The 20,873-nt window shown below is 37.9% G+C and overlaps 2 protein-coding genes across 32 annotated transcripts in view; one reads left to right on the top strand and one right to left on the bottom strand.

Moving 5' to 3' along the window:
* Positions 1 to 2,942, bottom strand: part of ECD (ecdysoneless cell cycle regulator) — a 33,867-nt gene extending 30,925 nt beyond the window's left edge. For 5 of the 8 annotated variants that reach the window (XR_015156816.1, XR_015156815.1, XM_086382042.1 and 2 more), the window contains exons 1-2: positions 2,766 to 2,942; positions 827 to 1,035 (exon numbers count right to left, since the gene is read on the bottom strand). Coding sequence is in view for 5 of the 8 variants with exons in the window: in XM_086382042.1 (XP_086238168.1) it covers positions 827 to 1,031 (205 nt within the window). In the remaining 3 variants the exon portion in view is untranslated. The remainder of the gene's footprint in view (positions 1 to 826; positions 1,036 to 2,765) is intronic. The other 3 variants (XR_015156817.1, XM_086382043.1, XM_086382045.1) reach the window with 1 other exon arrangement.
* An 86-nt stretch (positions 2,943 to 3,028) lies between these two features.
* Positions 3,029 to 20,873, top strand: part of FAM149B1 (family with sequence similarity 149 member B1) — a 53,626-nt gene continuing 35,781 nt past the window's right edge. For 15 of the 24 annotated variants that reach the window (XR_015156820.1, XR_015156819.1, XR_015156821.1 and 12 more), the window contains exons 1-3: positions 3,029 to 3,262; positions 8,156 to 8,260; positions 9,208 to 9,337. Coding sequence is in view for 8 of the 24 variants with exons in the window: in XM_086382049.1 (XP_086238175.1) it covers positions 3,216 to 3,262; positions 8,156 to 8,260; positions 9,208 to 9,337 (282 nt within the window). In the remaining 16 variants the exon portion in view is untranslated. Of the gene's footprint in view, positions 3,374 to 6,504; positions 8,070 to 8,155; positions 8,261 to 9,207; positions 9,338 to 15,193; positions 15,851 to 20,873 lie in introns of those variants that run through there. The other 9 variants (XR_015156829.1, XM_086382051.1, XM_086382056.1 and 6 more) reach the window with 8 other exon arrangements.

The following is a 20,873-nucleotide window of genomic DNA, read 5'->3' as shown; positions in this document are numbered from 1 at the left end:
CCTGGAGAATCCCAGGGACGGGGGAGCCTGGTGGGCTGCAGTCCATGGGGTCGCACAGAGTTGGACACGACTGAGCGACTTAGCAGCAGCAGCAGCAGCCAAAAGGTAACAGAGAAGCACTAAAATGAGCCAGAATGAAGGAATCACAAGATGTCAGGCTCCTGATATGAAATAAGACCCCACAGAAGTTGTTGTTGTATTAGTAGAGCCTTGGTAAGTTATCCATGACTCCTTTTAGTAAAGTTATAAGAAATGAAATGACAAAGTGCCGTTATTTGGCCACAGGTCAGACCTCAAGCACTGACAATACAGGGAAGCAGTGAAGGAATGACAAAATGCTTCTGTGTGGAAAATAGTGGTTACTTAGCTCAATCATTTCTCTTTATAAGCCAAGCAGAGCCACTCTTACACCCTTAGCAAAACAACTATTTGAAACAAGGCAGCCTAGTAAGCACACCATCAAGACTGAGGAATACAGAGTAACAGCTGAAAGAACTATGGTTAAAGAAGCCAGCCTGAACTTGTTTAGTGTAGGTACCTAGATATATGATGGCATAGTAAAGTTCAAAAGAAAAGCCATGGCTTGATAATGTTGAGTATATATTGATTCCTAAGATAATGACTGTTAGAAAGCTTTCATCAACATGAATTTTTAAAAAAATTTTTTAAGTTCAAGAGCTTAACTGAATTTCGGCAAATACCATAAAAGTTCAGGATATAAATCTCCTGACAACACTGAATGAACTGTGGACTATTACACATCACTGGTGTCAGAATGACATCAAGAGTCACATGTATCAAAGCAAAATAAGCAAAAGAACCTTACCTTTCCCAGGTTTATATTTGAGATTGAAAGGCTGATTCTGCCAGATATAGGGGCCCAGCATAGGTGCAAACTGGGTCATTATCCTCTCAATACACTTTTGAAGGACCTCTCTGTGTTCTTCTGGGTCCCCTGGTTTATCTGGTATCAGGAACAGGCGATACTCCACGGTGTCTTCCACTGTAGCAAACTTCATATTTTCCTCCATTCTTCTTTGAAAGTTACATTTAAAGTTTCAATAACATAAGCCATATAGAATAATGTGGAAGTAATATCCTAGTCCCTGAACTATGCTAGGCAATTCCATTAACATTGTTTCCCCAAATTCAATGATTCACATACCATCATCATGATTTTTGCATTGACCACATACCAACTATGGTAACACTTATTTAATATTCTTTTAATGATAGCTTTATACTTATAATTATATTAAAAGAATTTTTAATATACAATACATGGAAATCCACTACCACATTCCCAAACTAATAAATAAGCATTAAGAATAAAATAAAAAATGTTTGCCCTTGCATTATCAGTGGTGTGTAAAACACACTTTTGGAAACATTGCAATAACATCTTTTGAAACACTATCAAAAGTCCCAGGTCTGCCAAAAGTCCCAGTTGTGTTCTGGGCATTTCATTTTCCCTTTCTGTGGCTTTTCCCTTAATTGGAGAATAAGACTGTTACCTATCATCTCTATAATCCTTCCCTAGTTAAATTTTTAATATTTAAATGTTCTTAAGCACAATCTCCTTCCTCTGCAGAATTTAAATCTTTCCCATTGTGTGGGATAGAGGAATTCAAAACTACAAAACATTCATTCCTATCATTTCACCCCCAAATAATCTGCCCATGGCTCTTGATCCTACAACTATCTGTTCTAAATTTTCCCCCTTTTCAGGTTTCAGAGGGTATAGCTCTGGGATATTAGGAGGTGGTGAATAACTATTTTCTAAAGGTTTCGCTTACATACAAAAGTACTAGTTCACTACTATAGCCAGGAGAGGCTTGGTACGGAGAAGACAACGGCAACCCACTCCAGTACTCTTGCTGGAAAATCCCACGGATGGAGGAGCCTAGTGGGCTGCCGTCTATGGGGTCGCACAGAGTCGGACAGGACTGAAGCGACTTAGCAGCAGCAGCAGCAGCAGCAGAGGCTTGGTAAAAGAAAAAACTGCGCTGGATCGTCCACTTTACGGCTGCAATTCTATTTTCAGACTTGTTTTTCTAACGGATTAGTAAAATGAGGTCCAAAGGAACTTGCGTCTTCTATCCAGACATTCTTTCACTACAGACCGTCCAAATTATCATTTGGCCTTTTAACCCAAGTGCCTGCGTGCTAAGTCGCTTCAGTCGTGTCCGATTCTTTGCGACCCTATGGATTGGGAATTCATGGGATTCTCCAGGCAAGAATACTGGAGTGGGTCGCCATTTCCTTCTCCAGGGGATCTTCCCGATCCAGGGATCGAACCCGGGCCTGTCCCACTGCAGACAGATTCTTTACTATCTGAGTCACCAGAAAAGCCTTATTATGAAGAATTTCGTGACAGGGCTGAAGTGAAGTCTTTCAGTCGTGTCCGATTCTTTGCAACCCCATGAACTGTAGGCTCCTCCGTCCATGGGATTTTCCAGGCAAGAATACTGGAGTGGGTTGCCATTTCCTTCCCAGGAGATCTTCCCAACCCAGGGATTGAACTCGGGTCTCCAGCATTGTAGGCAGACGCTTTACAGTCTGAGGCACCAGGGAAGTCCTCTAGTGACAGGGCTAGAAGGGACTTTTGGGACCACGAAGGCTAACTCCACACTGTATATATGAGAAAACTGGGAGCATAGCAAGAGGAGCAACCAAGCACCAGAGGCCTGGCTTGGAGTCTAGGGGCTCTTTACTCAGACTAGGCTCTGTCCTTCACCCAACAAAATGAAGCAAATTCCGCTTACCGTTCTGGGCCTGGGCCTCTTAGGCAAGTCTTTGTTGCAGCACCTTTCCTTAGCCGTCTCTCCTACCTAGTGAGCTGGTGGGGAACTGCCAGCAGTAGACACAGCCTGGCCCAGGATGGGTCCACACGTTCGTCTGGAACCAGAACCAGAGGAAACTCCGAAAGTCAGAAACGACTCAGCCTCGGAACCCCAGGCCGTCGTCCCGATGCACGTCGGCGGAAACATTAGGCGAGTGCTCCTGTGATATCGTCATTTCCGCCCCCACAGGCAAGCCGGAAGACTAGGGAGGTGGGGACCCTGGGAAAGTGGCGATCTGGAGTCTAGGAAACGGGGCGTGACGGGGCCGGAAGGTGGCGGGAGGGGGCCGAGCCGGAGCGGGCGCGAGGGCCAGGCTTGGAGGCCCCCACCCTGGCTTGTCCGCCCCCGCCGAGGCTGAGGAGGAAGAGGAGGATGACCTCCAGATACACTAGGAAGGCGGTGCCACAGAACTTGGAGTTGTGAGTGAACTGCTCAGCTACTCCAGCCAGGGCCGGGGGGTGCCGAGGAGGGTCGCAGGCGCGCTGGGGACCCTTCCTGCCCAGTCCCTTACTCCTTTTACCTTTCCCAGGGTGAGGGAAAAGAAAATCTTTGTAATTTTCTCCTACCAGCTTTGCCGGACGTTGGCCCTTCTGTTTCCTTCTCCCGCTAATAAGGGCATGTTACTTGTGCTGTCCCAGAAACTTGGTCTGTTTGGCCTGCACTTCTTGAGCTTAGGGACTTGGTTTCCTAAGGCATTTTGTAGTTTCCACGTGTCTCATGCCCCAGTGTCAATGGCCATTGACAACTAGTGAAGCTGTTAATAGCTGAATGCTACAAGACAGTTGAATACGTCTGGTGCCAACCGCAATGCAAAGCTACTTATATGCATTAGCTCACAACTCTTATCAATAAGGATACCAGATAGGAACTATTATTATTTTGCACAGATAAAGATCTCAGGTTTAAAGGTTGTAGCATGCCAGAGATCACACGGCCAGAAGGTGGTGGAACTGAAATATAAACCTGTTGTCTGATTTTGAAGCTTGTGGGGATAACCATTACACATAACTGCCTCCCCACCTCTGCAACTTAGTGTCAGAATCCTTGAGAATCAGTTTTGCTTTTGAGACTTTAGAGAGCAAGTGTGCTGTGTGCTAAGTCACTTCAGTCTTTTCCAACTCTTAGATACTCTCTGGATCACCATAGAGGCTCCTCGGTCTATGGGATTTTTCCAGGCAAGAATACCGGAGTGGGTTGCCATGCCCTCCTCCAAGGGATCTTCCTGATGCAGGGATGGAACCTGGGTTTCCCATATTGCAGGCAGATTCTTTACCGTCTGAGCCACCAGGGAAGCCCAGAGAGCAAATATTTCTGGCTTAAAGACCCACCTCCCACCCCTAGTGAAATGTTGTAATTTAGGAAGTAATGATAATGTCATACATTTGTTAATACTTTAGACTTCCCTGGTGGCTCAGACGGTAAAGTGTCTTGCTTACAATGAGGGAGACCTGGGTTCGATCTCTGGGTCGGGAAGATACAAAGGAAATGGCAACCCACTCCAGTACTCTTGCCTGGAAAATCCCATGGATGGAGGAGCTTGGTAGGCTACAGTCCATGGGGTTGCAAAGAGTCGGACAGGACTGAGTGATTTCACTTTCACTATACTTTCAAAAATACTTTCACATCTTCATTCTTGTGACAACTCTGTAAGATGAGTATGATTATCTTAAGTTTTTCAGCAGATGAAATATAAGAAAGGTACATACCTTAAGATTATATAACCAATAGGTTTTGAGCTTGGGCTTTTCAACCCCAAATACCAATTTTTTTTCTTCCACGGAACTGTAATTTTAACAACCATACATTTATTAACTATTACCTATACAGAGTAATAACAGGCATGGTATTTTCAGTTACATCTGGGTTTGTGTTTAGACTCTTTTCTAGCCTTATTAATTGTAGGCAAATTACTAAATTTTTGAGCTTTCACTTCTGCAATATAGGCTAAGACCTTATCTAAAAGTGATGGCATAGAGCTTGACACATAGTAGGTCCTCAGTAAGTGGTAATTTCCTTGTCCCTTCCCACCTCTATTTGGTACAATAGCCATACAAAGAAAATCAGTCTATGATCTTTCTTTGCCTTTCAGAAGCTTGTTATCTATTAAATAATAGGATAGAACACAGAAGCAACTCAGTTAAGCTTTTTAGGAACTAGGAAGAAGAAAGTCATTTCCCAATCTAGGGAGCAGGGCTTAGCCAAAAACCTGCTTTTATAATTAATTCTGACCATTATGAGAGTGAAAAAAAGTATCATTTATGGAAAAAAATTGTTGATTGCATTTATTGGACCGGTATTATTGACCCAGAATGGTTATGATGTTGTTGTTTAGTCGCCTGACTCTTTTGTGACCCCATGGACTGTAGCCCACCAGGCTCCTCTGAACATGGGATGTCCCAGGCAAGAATACTGGAGTGGGTTGCCATTTCCTTCTCCAGGGGATCTTCCTGACCCAGGGATAGAACCTGCTTTCTCTGCCTTGGCAAGCAGATTCTTTACCACTGAACCGCTTGGTTATGTTACTTGTTCTCTATTGTTGATTTCATACTCCCTAAAGATAACTCTCCCAAAAGATGATTCTCTAGAAGTGTCAGAATAGTGTGAATAATGACAATAATGAAGATTATATGCATTTAAATAACAGTATATTAAAGGTACTTTTCCCTTTTGGTGTTATAATGATAATTTGCTTTGAAGAACTAACTTTAGTTTTCTAATAGTTACAAATTATAGATATTAAAAAGATTTTGGCGTAAGCATACAGCTTAACATTTTTAAAATGATAAATCTCAAGCATAATTGTATAGTGGATAATATAATGACCTACATTAAAACAGTTATCAAAATTTTAGTATATTTGCTTCATATTTCATCTGTATATTTTTCAGCCTGTCATCCATGAAATATTGGAAAACCCCAGACATTATCATTTCACCCCATATGCTTCATTATGCATTTCTAAAAATTATATACATTTTCTTATTTAATAACCATAAATCTATGATCAAAGTTAATATATCTTTGGTATTATCTGATTGTTACTTCATAACCAAATTTCTCTGACAGACTAAAATATATCTTAAGTTTCTATTTCATCGCTGGAATCCACATTTCTGATCACCACCACTGTTTCAAAGACAAGCTTTTGGTTATAAGATCATTGAATGAGAGAAGAAAAAAGCTCTCCACTAATTCAGCTCCACCATTTGAGAAATAATTTAAAGTACAAGCTCTGCTGAGTAGGCCTTTATATACAAAAATGGTACAATTTATTAAAATCTCAAACTATTCATCTGCTCTGAGCAGCCTCAGACTATCTGGATTTGAATCCTGGCTCCATCACTTACTAGCCATATGACCTTAAGCAAGTCACTTAATCCTTCAGTACCTCACTTTCCTTTCTTGTGAAACAAGAGTATTACATTTATAATACACATTTCCATATTAAAAGCCCTGGGAAAACCTATTGTAAATAAACCTGTGTAACTTTAACCCATCAAGTTATTTGACTATAGGATTTTGTGGGGAAAGAAAGTCTACTATAGATAATTAGGACTGGAACATACAATAATTGACCCCATAGTTTATTCTGAGGCTTCCCTAGTGGCTCAGGTGGTAAAGAATCTACTTGCAGTGTGGGAGACCCAGGTTCGACCCCTGGGTCAGGAAGATCCCCTGGAGAAGGGAGTGGCTACCCACTCCAGTATTCTTGCCTGGAGAATCCATGGACAGAGGAGCCTGACGGGCTACAGTCTATAGGGTCACGAAGAGTCAGACACAACTGAAGCAACTAACACTTCCACTTTTTTCATAGTTTATTCTAATGCACATGTTGAACTCTCTAGAACAGCACGGTTCAATAGAAATATAATACAAAACACGTAACTTAAAATTTTCAGATACGTTAAAAAATAGTAGAAACAGGTGAAATTAACTTTTTAATCTTTTAAAGTAACTGTGGACTTACAGGAAGTTACAAAAATAGTGCATAGAGTCCCATGAACCCTTCACTCAGATTCCCCCAATGATGACAACTTATGTAGCTTTCAAAGCCGTGAAACTGACATTGGTACAGTACTGTTAAGCAGACTGCAAACCTTACCCAGTTTTCATCAATTTTTATATCCACTCTTTTGTGTATGTGTATGTATACATAGTTCTTTGCAATTTGGTCTCCTTTGTATATTTATTAAACCACCAGTGCAATCAAGATACAGCGCTGTTCTATCACCACCAAGGAACATCCTTATATACCCCTTTTTAGTCACTTCCATTCCTTTCTCCATACCCTGGAACCACTAATCTTTTCTTCACCTCTCTATTTTTCTCATTTGTGAGTGTAATATAAACAGAATCATATAGTATATGTAACCTTTAGAGATTGGCTTTTTTCAGTAAGTATGATGCCTTTGCAATCCATCCAAGTTGTTGCATGTATCAGTTCACTCCTTTTTATTGCTAATCATATTCCACTATGTGTGTAGAGATACCAAAGTTTAATTATTCCCCTGTGCAAGGACATTTCAGTTCTTCTAATTTTTTTCCAATTATAAATAAAGCTGCTCTGAATGTTTGTGTACAGATTTTGTGTGAACATAAATTTTCATTTCTCTGGGATTAAATACCCAAGAGTGCAATGGGTAGGTCTTATGATAAATGCATGCATTTAGTTTTATAAGAAACTTTGAAATTATTCCAGAGTGGTTGTACCATTTTACATTCCTACCAGCAATGTATGAGAAATCCAGTTTCTCCATATCTTTGCCTGCATTTAGTGTTATCACTGTATTTTATCTTAGCTGTTCTAATAAGTATGTTTTATACCTTATTATGTTTTCAATTTGCAGTGAAATAAGTTTTAATATATTTTGTTTAACCCCTGTATATCCGGAATATTATCGTTTTAACATGTAACCAAAATGAAATAATTAGTGGTACATTCTTGTTGTACTAAGACTTCAAAATTCTGTGTGTTTTACTGAGCGACTTCACTTTCCCTTTTCACTTTCATGCACTGGAGAAGGAAATGGCAACCCACTCCAGTGTTCTTGCCTGGAGAATCTCAGGGACGGGGAGCCTGGTGGGCTGCCGTCTCTGGGGTCGCACAGAGTCGGACACAACTGAAGTGACTTAGCAGCAGCAGCAGCAGCAGCATTTCCAGCTGACCACATTTTAACTCCTAGTGGCTAATGGCTATTGCATTGGATAGTTCCTGAACAGCAAGAAGTAGGTGACTTAACTTGTAGATCAAGTTACTGAAAAGTATATATTTTTTTCTTTACAAAAAATATAACTGTTTTTCCATTTCACAGGAAAAGAATAACAAAACATGCTCTTAATCATCATCCTCTTCCTGAGCAACTGGATGAAATTTCCTCTACCAATGACAGCCATGAAAAAGACCTAAGTTCCCAAAGGTAATGACACAAAGTGTACTGTTTGCTTATTGCACTTGATAATGGCAAAAGTTTTGGGCTTTTTGCCTTAGGATTGGTATCAAGCCTTGTACTAATGAAACAAAAGAATTTTTGTCACATTTTTCAATACTATTCAACTTCCATTCTGGAACAACTAGTGGAAACATACTTATTTTTGTAATCTTTGAAAAACAGTATTATGAGGTAGTTAATAGCAGAAACTCAGGAGGAATCCAAACAGACCTGATTTTTAATCTTGGTTTTGCCACCTATTAGCTGAATAGTATTGGGCAAGTTATTTACCTGGTAATAGTATCCCTTAAAGGGTGTAGTGAATATAAATGAGATAAAATATAGTAAACGCAGAGTAAATATTAGCTGCAATTATTATTTTAAGAAATAGGACAGAGGAGATGGTAACTTCACAGAGGGTTCTGAAAAGCAATTGTGGTATCATACAAAAATTATAGTCATAAAACCTTGTTTCAAAATCTAGTACTAAATTGCAAGGGTTTTTGTCTTAAAGTACATCACTAGATGTACTGGTGAGTTTTACATCACCAGATTGCTGTGAGGATAAAATGCAGTTAATGTCTGTGAAAGTGCTTAGTAAACCAGAAGTGGCGTACAAGTTCACATATTATTCCTAGTATTTCTGAAATGTCTTCAGTTTCTTGAGGGCAGATGTTATAAGTGAAGTGTTAAAAAATATTAATTGTAAACTAAGACGAGAATTATTTAGAATGGCTGCCATCAATTCTGTAGGAATTAGGTCAGACTTTACTGTGATGCTTACATTTCAAATTCTTCATTTATTTTTGTCTCTCTGGATGTATTTGTACAAATGCCTATCACCTAAAAGATTGCTGAGTAGTTAATGCTACAGAAACTTGAGGAAATATAAGAATTTTTCTGTTTTCTCTTTTCCTTCCCACTTGTGCATTTAGTGAATCTGACATCACACAAGAATCACCTTTTACATCAGCTGACACTGGAAATTCAACATCTGCTTTTCCAAGTTATACAAGCACAGGGATCTCTACTGAGGGCAGCTCAGACTTCTCCTGGGGATATGGTGTGAGTTTTATGTTACTGGTCTAATGGAGTGCTTGTGTGACTCTTCTGGGAGTTAGGATTTGTCAGTTTGGTCAGTATATTTCATGCCTTCCCTCTCCTACATTTTTTATTTTGTTTTGTTTTGTTTGGCCACGCCATGTGGTATGCAGGATCTTAATTCCCCAACAAAGAATCAAACAGTGGAAGTGTGGAGTCTTAACCACTGGACCACCGGGAAAGTCCCTCCTACTTTGTTTATTTACCCTTTAAAATAGCTGTAAAGAAGGCATCAATCTTCTGAGTAGTTGATCCTTAAAGATGCTTAGTGTTTGGCTTAAACAGCTGCAGGTCAGTATAGATCTGGACCCTGGATCTATTTTGCTGTGCTCAGTCCACTAATGTGTCTCTCCACTACTAATATTACCTTGTTGTTTAAAATGTTTTTGAAAGTTACTACTAAGCCATATAGACTCGGAAAGTGTTTAAAATATATTGTTAAATGAAAAAAAGCCCATTAAAAACAATATGTGTAGTGTGGTTCTAATTTTATTTTACATAGATTTTTGCTTATATATACTAGAAAAAAAGATTAAAGGTATTTACCTAAGATGTTATTCAGCTATTATTAATTAACTGAGTGTTGTGATGAGATTTATTTATTCATTCATGACTATCTCCCATTGTATTTAAGACCAGCAACCTTCAGAGAAAATTTAAAAGACAAATTTTATGCATGTTTATCACCTTGATGCAATAGGTATTTTTATTCTGTTTAATGTTTTTGTTTTTTTGGCCACAAGGCATGTGGGATCTTAGCTCCCCAAAACCCATACCCCCAGCATTGAAAGGCAAAGTCTTAATCACTGGACTGTCAGGGAAGTCCCTTAGTTTTTTTTTAAAGGGTATCTGATGCAGTGGGGTTGATGAGGAAAAAAAAATTATACAACTTATAGAAAATTGCATAACTTATGTATTGGGTGTGCATGCATGCACGTGTGTGTGTATGAAAACAGTACACCGACCAAGATATAGACAGTCAGCTCCCACAAGGCTCCTCGATGCCCTCTCCCAATCCCAAAGATAACCACTATTCTGATCTCTATCACCAGGTTTTCTTCTTCTTGCCCTTCATATAAATGGAATCCTATAGTATGTATTAATAGTTATATCTGGCTACTTTTGCTTAGAATTCTTTGGACAGTGCATACATGATATTGCGTATATTTGTAGTCTGTGAATTGCCTATTTATGTTTCATACTCACTTATTTTTTAATTTATCATTTTCTATTCTATTACTAATTAATAATATTAATTAGTAGGAGTTCTTTATCTTTTAGATTAGGTGTGGTGAAAGTGAAAGTCTCTCAGTTGTGTCCAACTCTTTGCGACCTCATGGACTATACAGTCTGTGGAATTCTCCAGGCCAGAATACTGGAGTGGGTAGCCTTTCCCTTCTCCAGGGGATCTTCCCAACCCAGGGATTGAACCAGGGTCTTCTGCATTGCAGGTGGATTCTTTACCAGCTGAGCTATAAGGAAGGTATACTTTTTCTCTTAAGGACTAAAGAGTAAATATTTCAGGTTTTGCAGACTGTCAGGACCCTCAGTGCTCACTGAGAAGGCAGCCATAGGCAGTGTATAAATAAATGGGCATGACAGAAGTCCAATAAAATGTTATTAGAAAACAGATTGTGGGCTGGATTTATCCCACTGGTCATAGTTTGCTGACCCCTACTCTAAATACTTTTAACAGAGACTCTTAGGAAGCTGTATTGTGTCCCTTCACCCTATAGAACTACAGAACTTTTGGTATTGTACCCAGTTGAAAACTTATTTACCAACTGCTGTTACAGGTGGAGGTAGCTAATGAATTGTACAGTAAGTCAGGAGATGGGGCTTTCTGGAATGCCATTATTTCCATTTATCCCCTTTCTCCTAATTGTTGCCTGGAACATGGACCTATGGCTAAAGGTAAAAACAGCCATTTTGAACCATAAAGCATCACTGAGGATGGAAATGATAGAAGAAACTGAATTCTTGATAGCCATGGGGCTACCGTATCAGCTGAGCCACCATATCAGCTTTTAATGCCTACCTGTAGATTAATTTTTTCATGAGAGAAAAATAAACTTTTGTTTAAGCCACTATTATTGTTCTTGTTAATAGTAACTAAGTGCAGTTCATGACTAATACACTAATTCTTTGTTAAATGTATTGCAAATATCTTTTCCTGATAAGTGGCTTTTGTAATGTTCACAAATTCTTCCACACTTAGGTCTTTAATCCCCTGGAATGGTTTTTTTGTACATTCATATAGAAGGAACATAATTTTAATTTTTCTATGTGGATAATGAATTGTTTCAGCACCATTTACTGACTAGTTCAGGATTTCTAAGCAAGGGCATTTTTGGCATTTTGGATATAGCTATACAGAAGTGTCCCATATATATAGCAGGATGTTTAGTATTCATCATCTCTGCCTGTTAAATACCTGTAGCAACTCTGGTCATTGTGATCACTAAAAATGCACATACACATTTCCAGCTTCTTCCATGTGAAAGTAGTAGCATGAAAGTGTTAGTCGCTCAGTTGTGTCTGACTCTTGTGACCACATGGACTGTAGCCCTCCAGGCTCCTCTGTCCAGGGAATTCTCCAGGCAAGAATACTGGAGTGGGTAGCCATTCCCTTCTCCAGGGGATCTTCCTGATCCTTGTTGCATCCTTTTCTTGTTGATTTGCTGTTACCTCTGATGTAGATTAAATTTCAAAATATAAAAGGGTTTGTTCCTGGGCTATCTAAACTGTTCTATTCTAAAATCATGTTACTACAACTGACTTTAATGAAACTATAGCTTTATAATAATCTATAATATATGATAGGGAAGTCTTACTACACTGTTCATAATTGTATTGGCCAGTCTTTTTCATGTATGTTAGAATCTGATTATTAAATTGCATAGGTCAATTTGGAGAGGACTGCTATCTTTATGATAGTGAATTCTCCTAATCATAAATTTGGTATATAAATCTATCCATTTAATATCCATTTCTTTAATGTCTTTTAATACATTTTTATAATTTTATCCATAAAAGTAATATACATTTGTTGAAAATCTACTCCTAGGTACCTTGCATGGTATATGAAAAATTGTATTTTTAATCTATTTTTGCTAGTATATAGGTATAGAGTTATCTTTTTTAAGGGAACTGAGTTGTAGGCTAATATTGACTTCTGGCAGAAATGTATATTCTTTGTCACATGTTCAAAACTTCTGATATTTCATTTAAATATTTTAATAGATTTCTTATCTGTTTAACACTAGATTAGACTATGGATTATTTTTACCTTTTTTACTATTATAATCACCTACAGAAAATTCATTCTTTTAAAGTAAACAAGTGTTTTTTAGTATATTCACTGTTGTGTAAACTACCCTAATTCCAGAACATTTTCATCATCCCAAAAAGAAACCCAGTCTCCATTAGTAATTACTCTCCACTTCTCTCTTCACCTTGCCCCTGGCAACTAATATGCTTTCTGTCTTTATGTATTTGCCTGTTCTGATATTTCATATAAATGAAGCATATACTGTGTCATGTATTATATCTGGCTTATTTCATCTAGCATATATCCAGGTTTTATCCATGTTATAGCATATGCCAGTACTTCTTTTTTACTGATGAATATAATTTAATTGCATTGATATACCAATTTTATTTATCCATCAGATGATGGACATTTGGGTTGCTTCACTTTGTTGCTATTATGAATAATGCTACTATGAACATTTGTGTAGGACTTTTTCTGTGGACATGTTTTGAATATTCTTAGGTATATCCCTTAGGAGTGGAATTGCTGGGTGATATAAAAACTTTATGTTTAACATTTTGAAGAATACATTTCTCTTTAAAATTTATACCTATAATTGTGATTTTGTTCAAGGTTCCTGGTTAGTATGTAAATAATGTTGATATTTTCCTTGAATTACACAAACATTTCATTGCAGATTTCACATGTATGTCAGAGTAGGTTATTCCTTTGAAATCCAGTATTTTGTTAGTAAGGTTGTATCTTAATTAATGAAATTCAAGTTTTGTGATCAGTTGCTATTACTGCATACTGTGTTTTCTTAATAACTTGAAACAACCTCCACCTTACAGAAAAGTTACAAGTATAGTAAAAAGAACATTCGTACCTTGATATCCATAAGGGACTGATTCTAGGACCCCCCATGAATACCAAAATCCATGGATGCTCAAATCTCTTATATAAAATGGCACGGTATTTGCATATTACCTACACACATCCTTCCACACACTTTAAATCCTCTCTAGATTATTTAAAATACCTAATGCAATGTAAATGGCTTTTACATTTACAAACCCATGGATATGGAAGACCAACTGTTTTTTTCCTGAATGGTTTGAGAGTAAGTTACTGACATGATACTTGCACCAAACATTTTAGTGTGTATTTCCTTCAAACAAGGACACTCTATGTAACTAAAGGGCAAGCCTCAAATTCAGGAAATTAACACTTCTGCCATCTAATACACAGATTCCATTAAAGTTTCACTAGTTGTCCCAATAATATTCTTCATAGCAAAATCTTGTATCACATTGTCCTGTCTCTGTACTCTCCCTCAATCTGGACTAGTTCTTCAATCTGTGATACCCAAGAAATGAGCTTGCTTTTCTCATTTCATTCTATTAGATGGCGTGTAGTTCCCATTATTGATATTGTTCACTTTAATCACTTAATATGACTTTCCTTTGCATTTACAAGTATTTTATGGGGAGGTACATTGAAATTATGTAGCTACTATCCTGTTCCTCCTCTAACTTTCAGTTTATGGTTTACATCAGTATAGACTCAAGGATTCCTATTTTGTTCAGTTAGTTATAATACATAGTTATCATTATTTATTTTGAAGTTCCAATTGTCCCAGATTTGACCAGTAAGAGTTCTCTTCAAGCTGGTTTCTGTGCCATTTTGACATGTTCCCATCATTCTTTGAGTATTTCCTTACTGTCTGACACAAGGTATCCAGGCTTATTTTATATTTTCTTTGCCCCAGCCATGGAATCAGCCACTTCTCCAACAAGCCCTAATTCCTTTCAGTGCCACGTTTAGAAACAAGATTTGGGTGCTAAGTGTGCTTACTGCTTTTTAGGTGTCACTGATTCCTAAACCCTCCCAGTGGACAGAACTAGGGAACAGAAGTATTCTTCCTATTCCACTGTGAAATGACCCATTTCATTCTAGTTTTTTCCTTTTGCAAATTTGTAACTTCTTTCTCTGATAGAATATGGCTCCCCTTATAATTAATATATTTACTTATTTGATTAATCCCCCTGAACATAACCAGTTCCCCACTAATTCACTGCCTCCTAACCTCTGCAAATGCCCTTCTCACTCCACATATGTTTCAACACCCTGTGCTGGGTCACTGCCCCTTGCACCTTCCCACCCACTGAATGATCTCCTCATCCTGCTCAGTCAGACACCCAATGTTATCCTCGCTTCTGTACAGTAACCTTCCTCACACTGGGCTACCACCCTGTGTGGGGCTGCCTACTCCCTGTATGGTAACTTCCCTTTCTTAAATGTGGTTCTAACATTATAAGCTGACTGCTTTTCCACATGGACATCCACATCTCACTTGTGCTCCATCACTCTGCAACAAACTGCTTCCCATGCAAACACCCACTGTGACAGATTACATTTTCAAAAGCCATGCTAATATATATCGCATCTAACATGCTCTTCTTACAAGATACTAATACTCCTCCATTGAGAGATAGTGTCTGTGTTCTTTCCCCTTGAACCTGGAATGGACTGTTTAACTGCCTCAACCTATAGAATGCAGTGAAAGTGATGCTGCATGATTTTTAGGTTAGAAAGCAATGCAGCTTCTATCTGGCTCTCTCTCTCTCTCTCTCTGGATGCTTAACCTTGAAGTTCAGCCACTGCATTGTGAGAACATTTAAACAACATGGAAAAGCCCAGGTAGTGAGAAACTGAAGCCCCAGCTGAAAGCCAGTATTACCTGCTAGACATTTGAGTGAACGAGCACTCAGATACTTTCAGCTCCAGGCCTCTGAGCTTTTCAACTGGTATCTCACCTGTGGAGAAGAGACAAGCCATTCCTGCTGTGAGCTATGTAAATCCCAGACACATAGAAACCTGGAGAGATAACACATGATCATTGCTATTTTGAGCCATTTCGTTCTGGAGTAATTTGGTACACTGCCAAAGTAATTAGAACACCCTTCTTACACTGCTCAGGGTCAGAAAACTGCTTAGATGTTCTCTTTATCTCTCTTAGGATCCTACCATACAAGAGGCCATCTTCCTACACAGATGCCCTTCTTACTGTGCTTGGGTTTCAATGTCTTATACCAGGCTGCCTTCCCGGGTTGATGCTTTCCTTATTCTCTTCTGGCTTTGAAACTCCATGCTGACTGTCTCTTGAGGCATTGGTTAACAGGCAACCTACACCTATAATCCCTGAGAGAAAAGAAACTCATAAGGTAGGCCCCAATTTAACCTGGCTTCCTGCCTGCTAATAATTTTCTGACTATGGAGTTGTAAGACAGAGTCCAAACAAAGCATAGTGGTCCCATTTTGCTGAGTAACAGAGATCAGAATTCTGGGCAGATGAAGCAGTTAGAATCTTTAGGACATGAGGCGATAAAGAACACCAGAAGATAAATAAGTGAAAAGTCTATATTATTTGGTGATTTCTCTAAAGGATAAGTAGCTGAATAAAGCAAAAAAAAGTACAAGATGGAGTTTATATTTATAGAAGTAAAAGGTGAGACAAATACAACTCAAAGGATGGGTGAATATAAACAGAAGTATAGTGTTATAAAGTTACTACATTTGTGATAACAAAAAGTTATTACATTTGTGTCAGGTATCAAGAGAGAGAAGTGAAAAGTATATGAAGAGGGAGGTATGAAGTGGTAAAATGTTGACTGACTAGACCTTGATAGGTTAAGAATGCACATTATTAGCCCTAGAGCAAACATTAAAATGTTTAAGTAGAATAAGCTAAGATGCCAATGGGAAAAATAAAATGGAATAGTAACAAACATTTGATTAACCTGAGAAAGACAGGAAAGGAAAAGAATAAGGACCCACCTCCCAAAACGGGACAAATGGAAAAGTAATAGCAAGATGGTAGATTTCAATCCAACCATGTCAACGATTAAGACAAATGTAAATAGAATGGGTAAAAAATGGATAAAATGCAGAATGGATTAAAAAAAAAAAAAAGAGCAAGACTCAACTGTATAGTATATGTGTGCATGCTAAGTCACTTAATCATGTCCAGCTCTTTGCAGCCCTATGGATTGTAGCCCACCAGGCTCCTCTGTCCATGGGATTCTCCAGGCAAGAATACTGGAGTGTGTTGCCATGCCCTCCTCCAGGGGATCTTCCTGACCCAGGGATCAAACTTGCATCTCTTATGTCTCCTGTGTTGGCAGGCAGGTTCTTTACCATTAGTGCCACCTGGGAAGCCCATACACCATATGGAAGAGATTAAATATAAAGACACAAGTAGGTTAAAATGAAAAGGACAGAGAAAATTATACACACAGTAAGCTGACAAGGTTGTATTAACATGAAACAACATAAACCTAAAGACACATAGTCGATCACTGGGAAATAATATTTTTTAGTGATAAAAAGGCAGTTTGGGGACCTCTCTGGAAGGTCTGGTGGTTAAGACTCCAGGCTTCCACTGCAGGGGGCACAAAGTAAGACTGTATATGCTGTGCGGCCAAAAACAAACAAACAAAAACCTGTTTAACACAAAATATAGTAACACTTAGGGCAGTTTCCCTTAGCTGAAGCTGCCATACCGAATACCACAGACTGTGTGGCTTAAACAACAGGTACTTATTTTCTCACAGTTCTGGAGGCTAGAAATCCAAACTTAAGATGCCATCAGGGCTGATTTCTGGTGAGGCTACTCTTCCTGGCTTACTGTATCCTCTGTAACCTTTCTCCTGGGCATGAGCATAGGTAGAGAGATCTCTGATTCTCTTCCTTTTCTTATAAGAACACTAGTTCTATCAGATTAGGGCTCCATCCTTGGGACCTCATTTTACCTTAATTTCCACCTTAAAGGCATTAACTCGAAATAGCATCACATTACAGATGAGGGCTTCAACATAGGAATTTGAAAGGACACAGTTCAGTCCATAACACAGTATACCAGGAAGATATAACAATTCTAAATAAATAAACATCTAATAGAGTCTCAAAATGTATGAAGAAAAACTGATAAAATTAAAGAGATTAGTTGAAACCATAATTACTGTTAGAGATTTTAGTTATTAATAAAGCAATTAGAAAGTCAGAAATAAATAAAAGATCTGATGGTATACCCAACAAATGCAGAGTACATATCCTTCTTAAGAGCATATGGAATGCTCACAAGGACAGACTGTATGATGGACCATAAAATATCTCAATATTGTTTAAAAGATTAAATCGTACAGCGTATGCTCTCTAATTACAATAGATTTAATAGAAATCAATAATAATCAAATACCTGTAACAATTCCTAAGTATTTGGAAATTAAACAACACTGCTCTAAATATTAAATTTCAAGGAAAATTAGAGGGTATTCTGCAACTACATGACAATAAAACCACAAAACATCCAAATTTATGGAAGCAGCTAAAGCAGTCCTTATAAAGACATCTATAGCTTTAAATACTTATTTAAGAAAAGAAGAAAGCTTTAAAATGAATAACCTAAGTTTCTACCCTAGATGTTAGGAAAGAAGAGTAAATTAAACCCAAAGTAGAATGAAAGAAATAATTAAAAGCAAAATCAATGAAATAGAAAATAAGTAAATAAAAGAGAAAAGGAACAAGTTTGAGAGTTTACCCTTTGAAAAGATTAATAGTAAGCCTTCTAGTGGTATTAGTCAAGGAAAAGTAAGAAAATGCAAATTACAAATATGGGGAATGAAAGAGGAAATGTCACTACAAATTCTACAGACATTAAATAAAAGACTTAATAATATAAACAATTGTATGCCAATAAATTCTGTAACTTAAAAGAAATGGACAAAGTCCTTAAAAACCTGAACAGCTGTAAAACTCTTAAACTGAATCAGTCTATTCTCATAGAGAAAACTCCAGGCTCAGATGGAAGAACATATATTTGTCGAAGAAATAACAGTCACACAAACACTTTATAGATCAGTGTACTACTGATGTCAAAACCGGACAAAGGCAATAAATATAATAGGAGAAAATTCTGAGGTGGGACTTGTAAATAGTATGACAGAGTGAGTACCCCCAAAAGCAACAATAAACTGGATGTAATGGTCAAAAGCAACCATTCAGGATTCTGAAAATTAACTAAGGTACACAGAAAATGGAGAAGCAGTTATTCATCAAAATTAAGAAAACTTTGAGTTAGGAACACTAAAAGTCTCTTCTACTTTAAAGGGTGCTGTGCTTAGTTACTCAGTCGTTTCTGACCTTTTGGGACCCCATGGACTGCAGCTGGCCAGGCTCCTCTGTCCATGGAATTCTCCAGGCATGAACACTGGAGTGGGTTGCCGTGCCCTCCTCCAGGGGATCTTCCCAACCCAGGGATCAAACCCAGGTCTCCCGCATTGCAGGCAGATTCTTTACCAACTGAGCCACCAGGGAAGCCCAAGAGTAAGGAGTGGGTAGCCTGGTGGGCTGCCGTCTATGGGGTTGCACAGAGTCGGACACGTCTGAAGCGACTTAGCAGCAGCAGCAGCAGCCTATCCCTTCTCCAAGGGATCTTCCCTACCCAGGAATCAAATGGGGGTTGCCTGCATGGCAGGCTGATTCTTTACCTGATTTACTACCAAGGAAGCCCCTGAAAACTAGCAGTTTCACTACCAGAGAGGTCTCAATAGATTTGGAGTGGAACTTGGATGGGCTTTATATCCAATATCATTTTAAACAACAGTAGCACACTCAGTGGCATATGGAGAAGGAAAAACAGTGGCTCAGATAGTCTGAAGTTTCAGTACTAACTGGGGCAAAAAATGGATTGGCAGACTATACAGAAATTTATCAAGCATCTGGGAAATAAGTCACAGGAGGCCCTAATAAACTCTTCACATATCCATGCAGGAAAGAACAGAGAGGGCCCAAACTATGCACGCATCCCTGGCTGATGTGAGTTAGCACACAAATGCAGAGGGGATCTGAGAGGGCACAGAAATTAAGAGCCATAAAACTGCTTGAATTTGAACACAAAGTAAACTTTAAGACAGAAAATACCATGAGAAAAAAGGACATTTCCATAATGATAAAAAGGCCAATTCTTTAGGAAAATAAAATAGTTATAAATGTATACACACCTAACAATGAAGCCTTAAAGTATATGAAGCAAAATTACAGAATTTAAAACAGAAATAAGAAACAAAAAGTTGTAGCTAGAGACTTCAGTACTCCACTCTTAATATTTCATATAACAACCAAACAAAATCAGGAAGGATATTGAAGACTTGAACAATACTGTTAACCACCTGACCTAACTGAGTCTACCCAATGACAAGAGAATATATAATCTTCACATAAAAAACAAATCTCATAAATCTAAAAGGATTGAAATTAGACTGGGTATGTTCAACCATGTTAGAATTAAGTTAGAAATGAACAATGATATAAATTAGGTATCCCCAAGTAGTTGACAATTAAAACGGTGCTCTTCTAAACAACTGATGAGTTAAATAACAATCTATAGGGAAGTCAGAAAATATCTTGAATGAAAGGGAAAAACAGAATATCAAAATTTACAAGATATAGCTAAAGTGGTGCTTAGAGGGAAATTTACAGCTTTAAATACCTATGTAAAAAGAAAATCAAGCTTACAGATATGGAACAGATTCATGATGACAGAGATGGGATTGGGCGTGGGTGAAATGGATGAAGAATATCAAAAGGTACAAACTTCCAGTTATAAGTCATGAGGATGTAATGTACAGCATAGTGACTATAGTTAAAATACTCTATTACGCAGTTGAGAGTTGCTAAGAGAAAAGATCTTAATTCTCATCGCAAGGAAAAAATTCTGTAACAACATATGGTGACTCACTGGGGAGACTGATTTGCTTTATATACAAATATTGAATTATGTTATACACACCAGAAACTAATATAATGTTGTATGTCAGTTATACCTCCATAGAAGAAAAATGCCTATAGAAAAAAAGCATATTTGAATCACTAACATAAGCTTCCACCTTAAGAAACTAAAAAAGAAGAGCAAATTAAATCCAATGCAAGCAGAAGGAAGGAAATAATACAGATGAGAGTAGAAATTAATGAAATAGAAAACAAAAACAATAGAGAAACAAAATTGACAAGTTTTCAGTTTGATCAAGAAAAAAATAAGACATAAATTAACAAGATTAGAAATGAAGACAAAGACATAACTACTGACCTATGGAAAGAAAAAGGACTAAGGAAATATAATAAGCAACTTCATGTCAAGAATTTAGATAACTTAGATATAACAGACAAATTTCTAGACTAAAATCAAAG

The sequence above is a fragment of the Bos grunniens genome, chromosome 28, assembly GCF_055505025.1.
Source record: "Bos grunniens cultivar Pamir isolate PY7600 chromosome 28, Bosgru_T2T1.0, whole genome shotgun sequence".
In the NCBI taxonomy this organism is placed as follows: domain Eukaryota; kingdom Metazoa; phylum Chordata; class Mammalia; order Artiodactyla; family Bovidae; genus Bos; species Bos grunniens.
The sequence above is the reverse complement of the archived record's forward strand: the minus strand, read 5'-3'. Positions and strand labels throughout refer to the sequence as shown.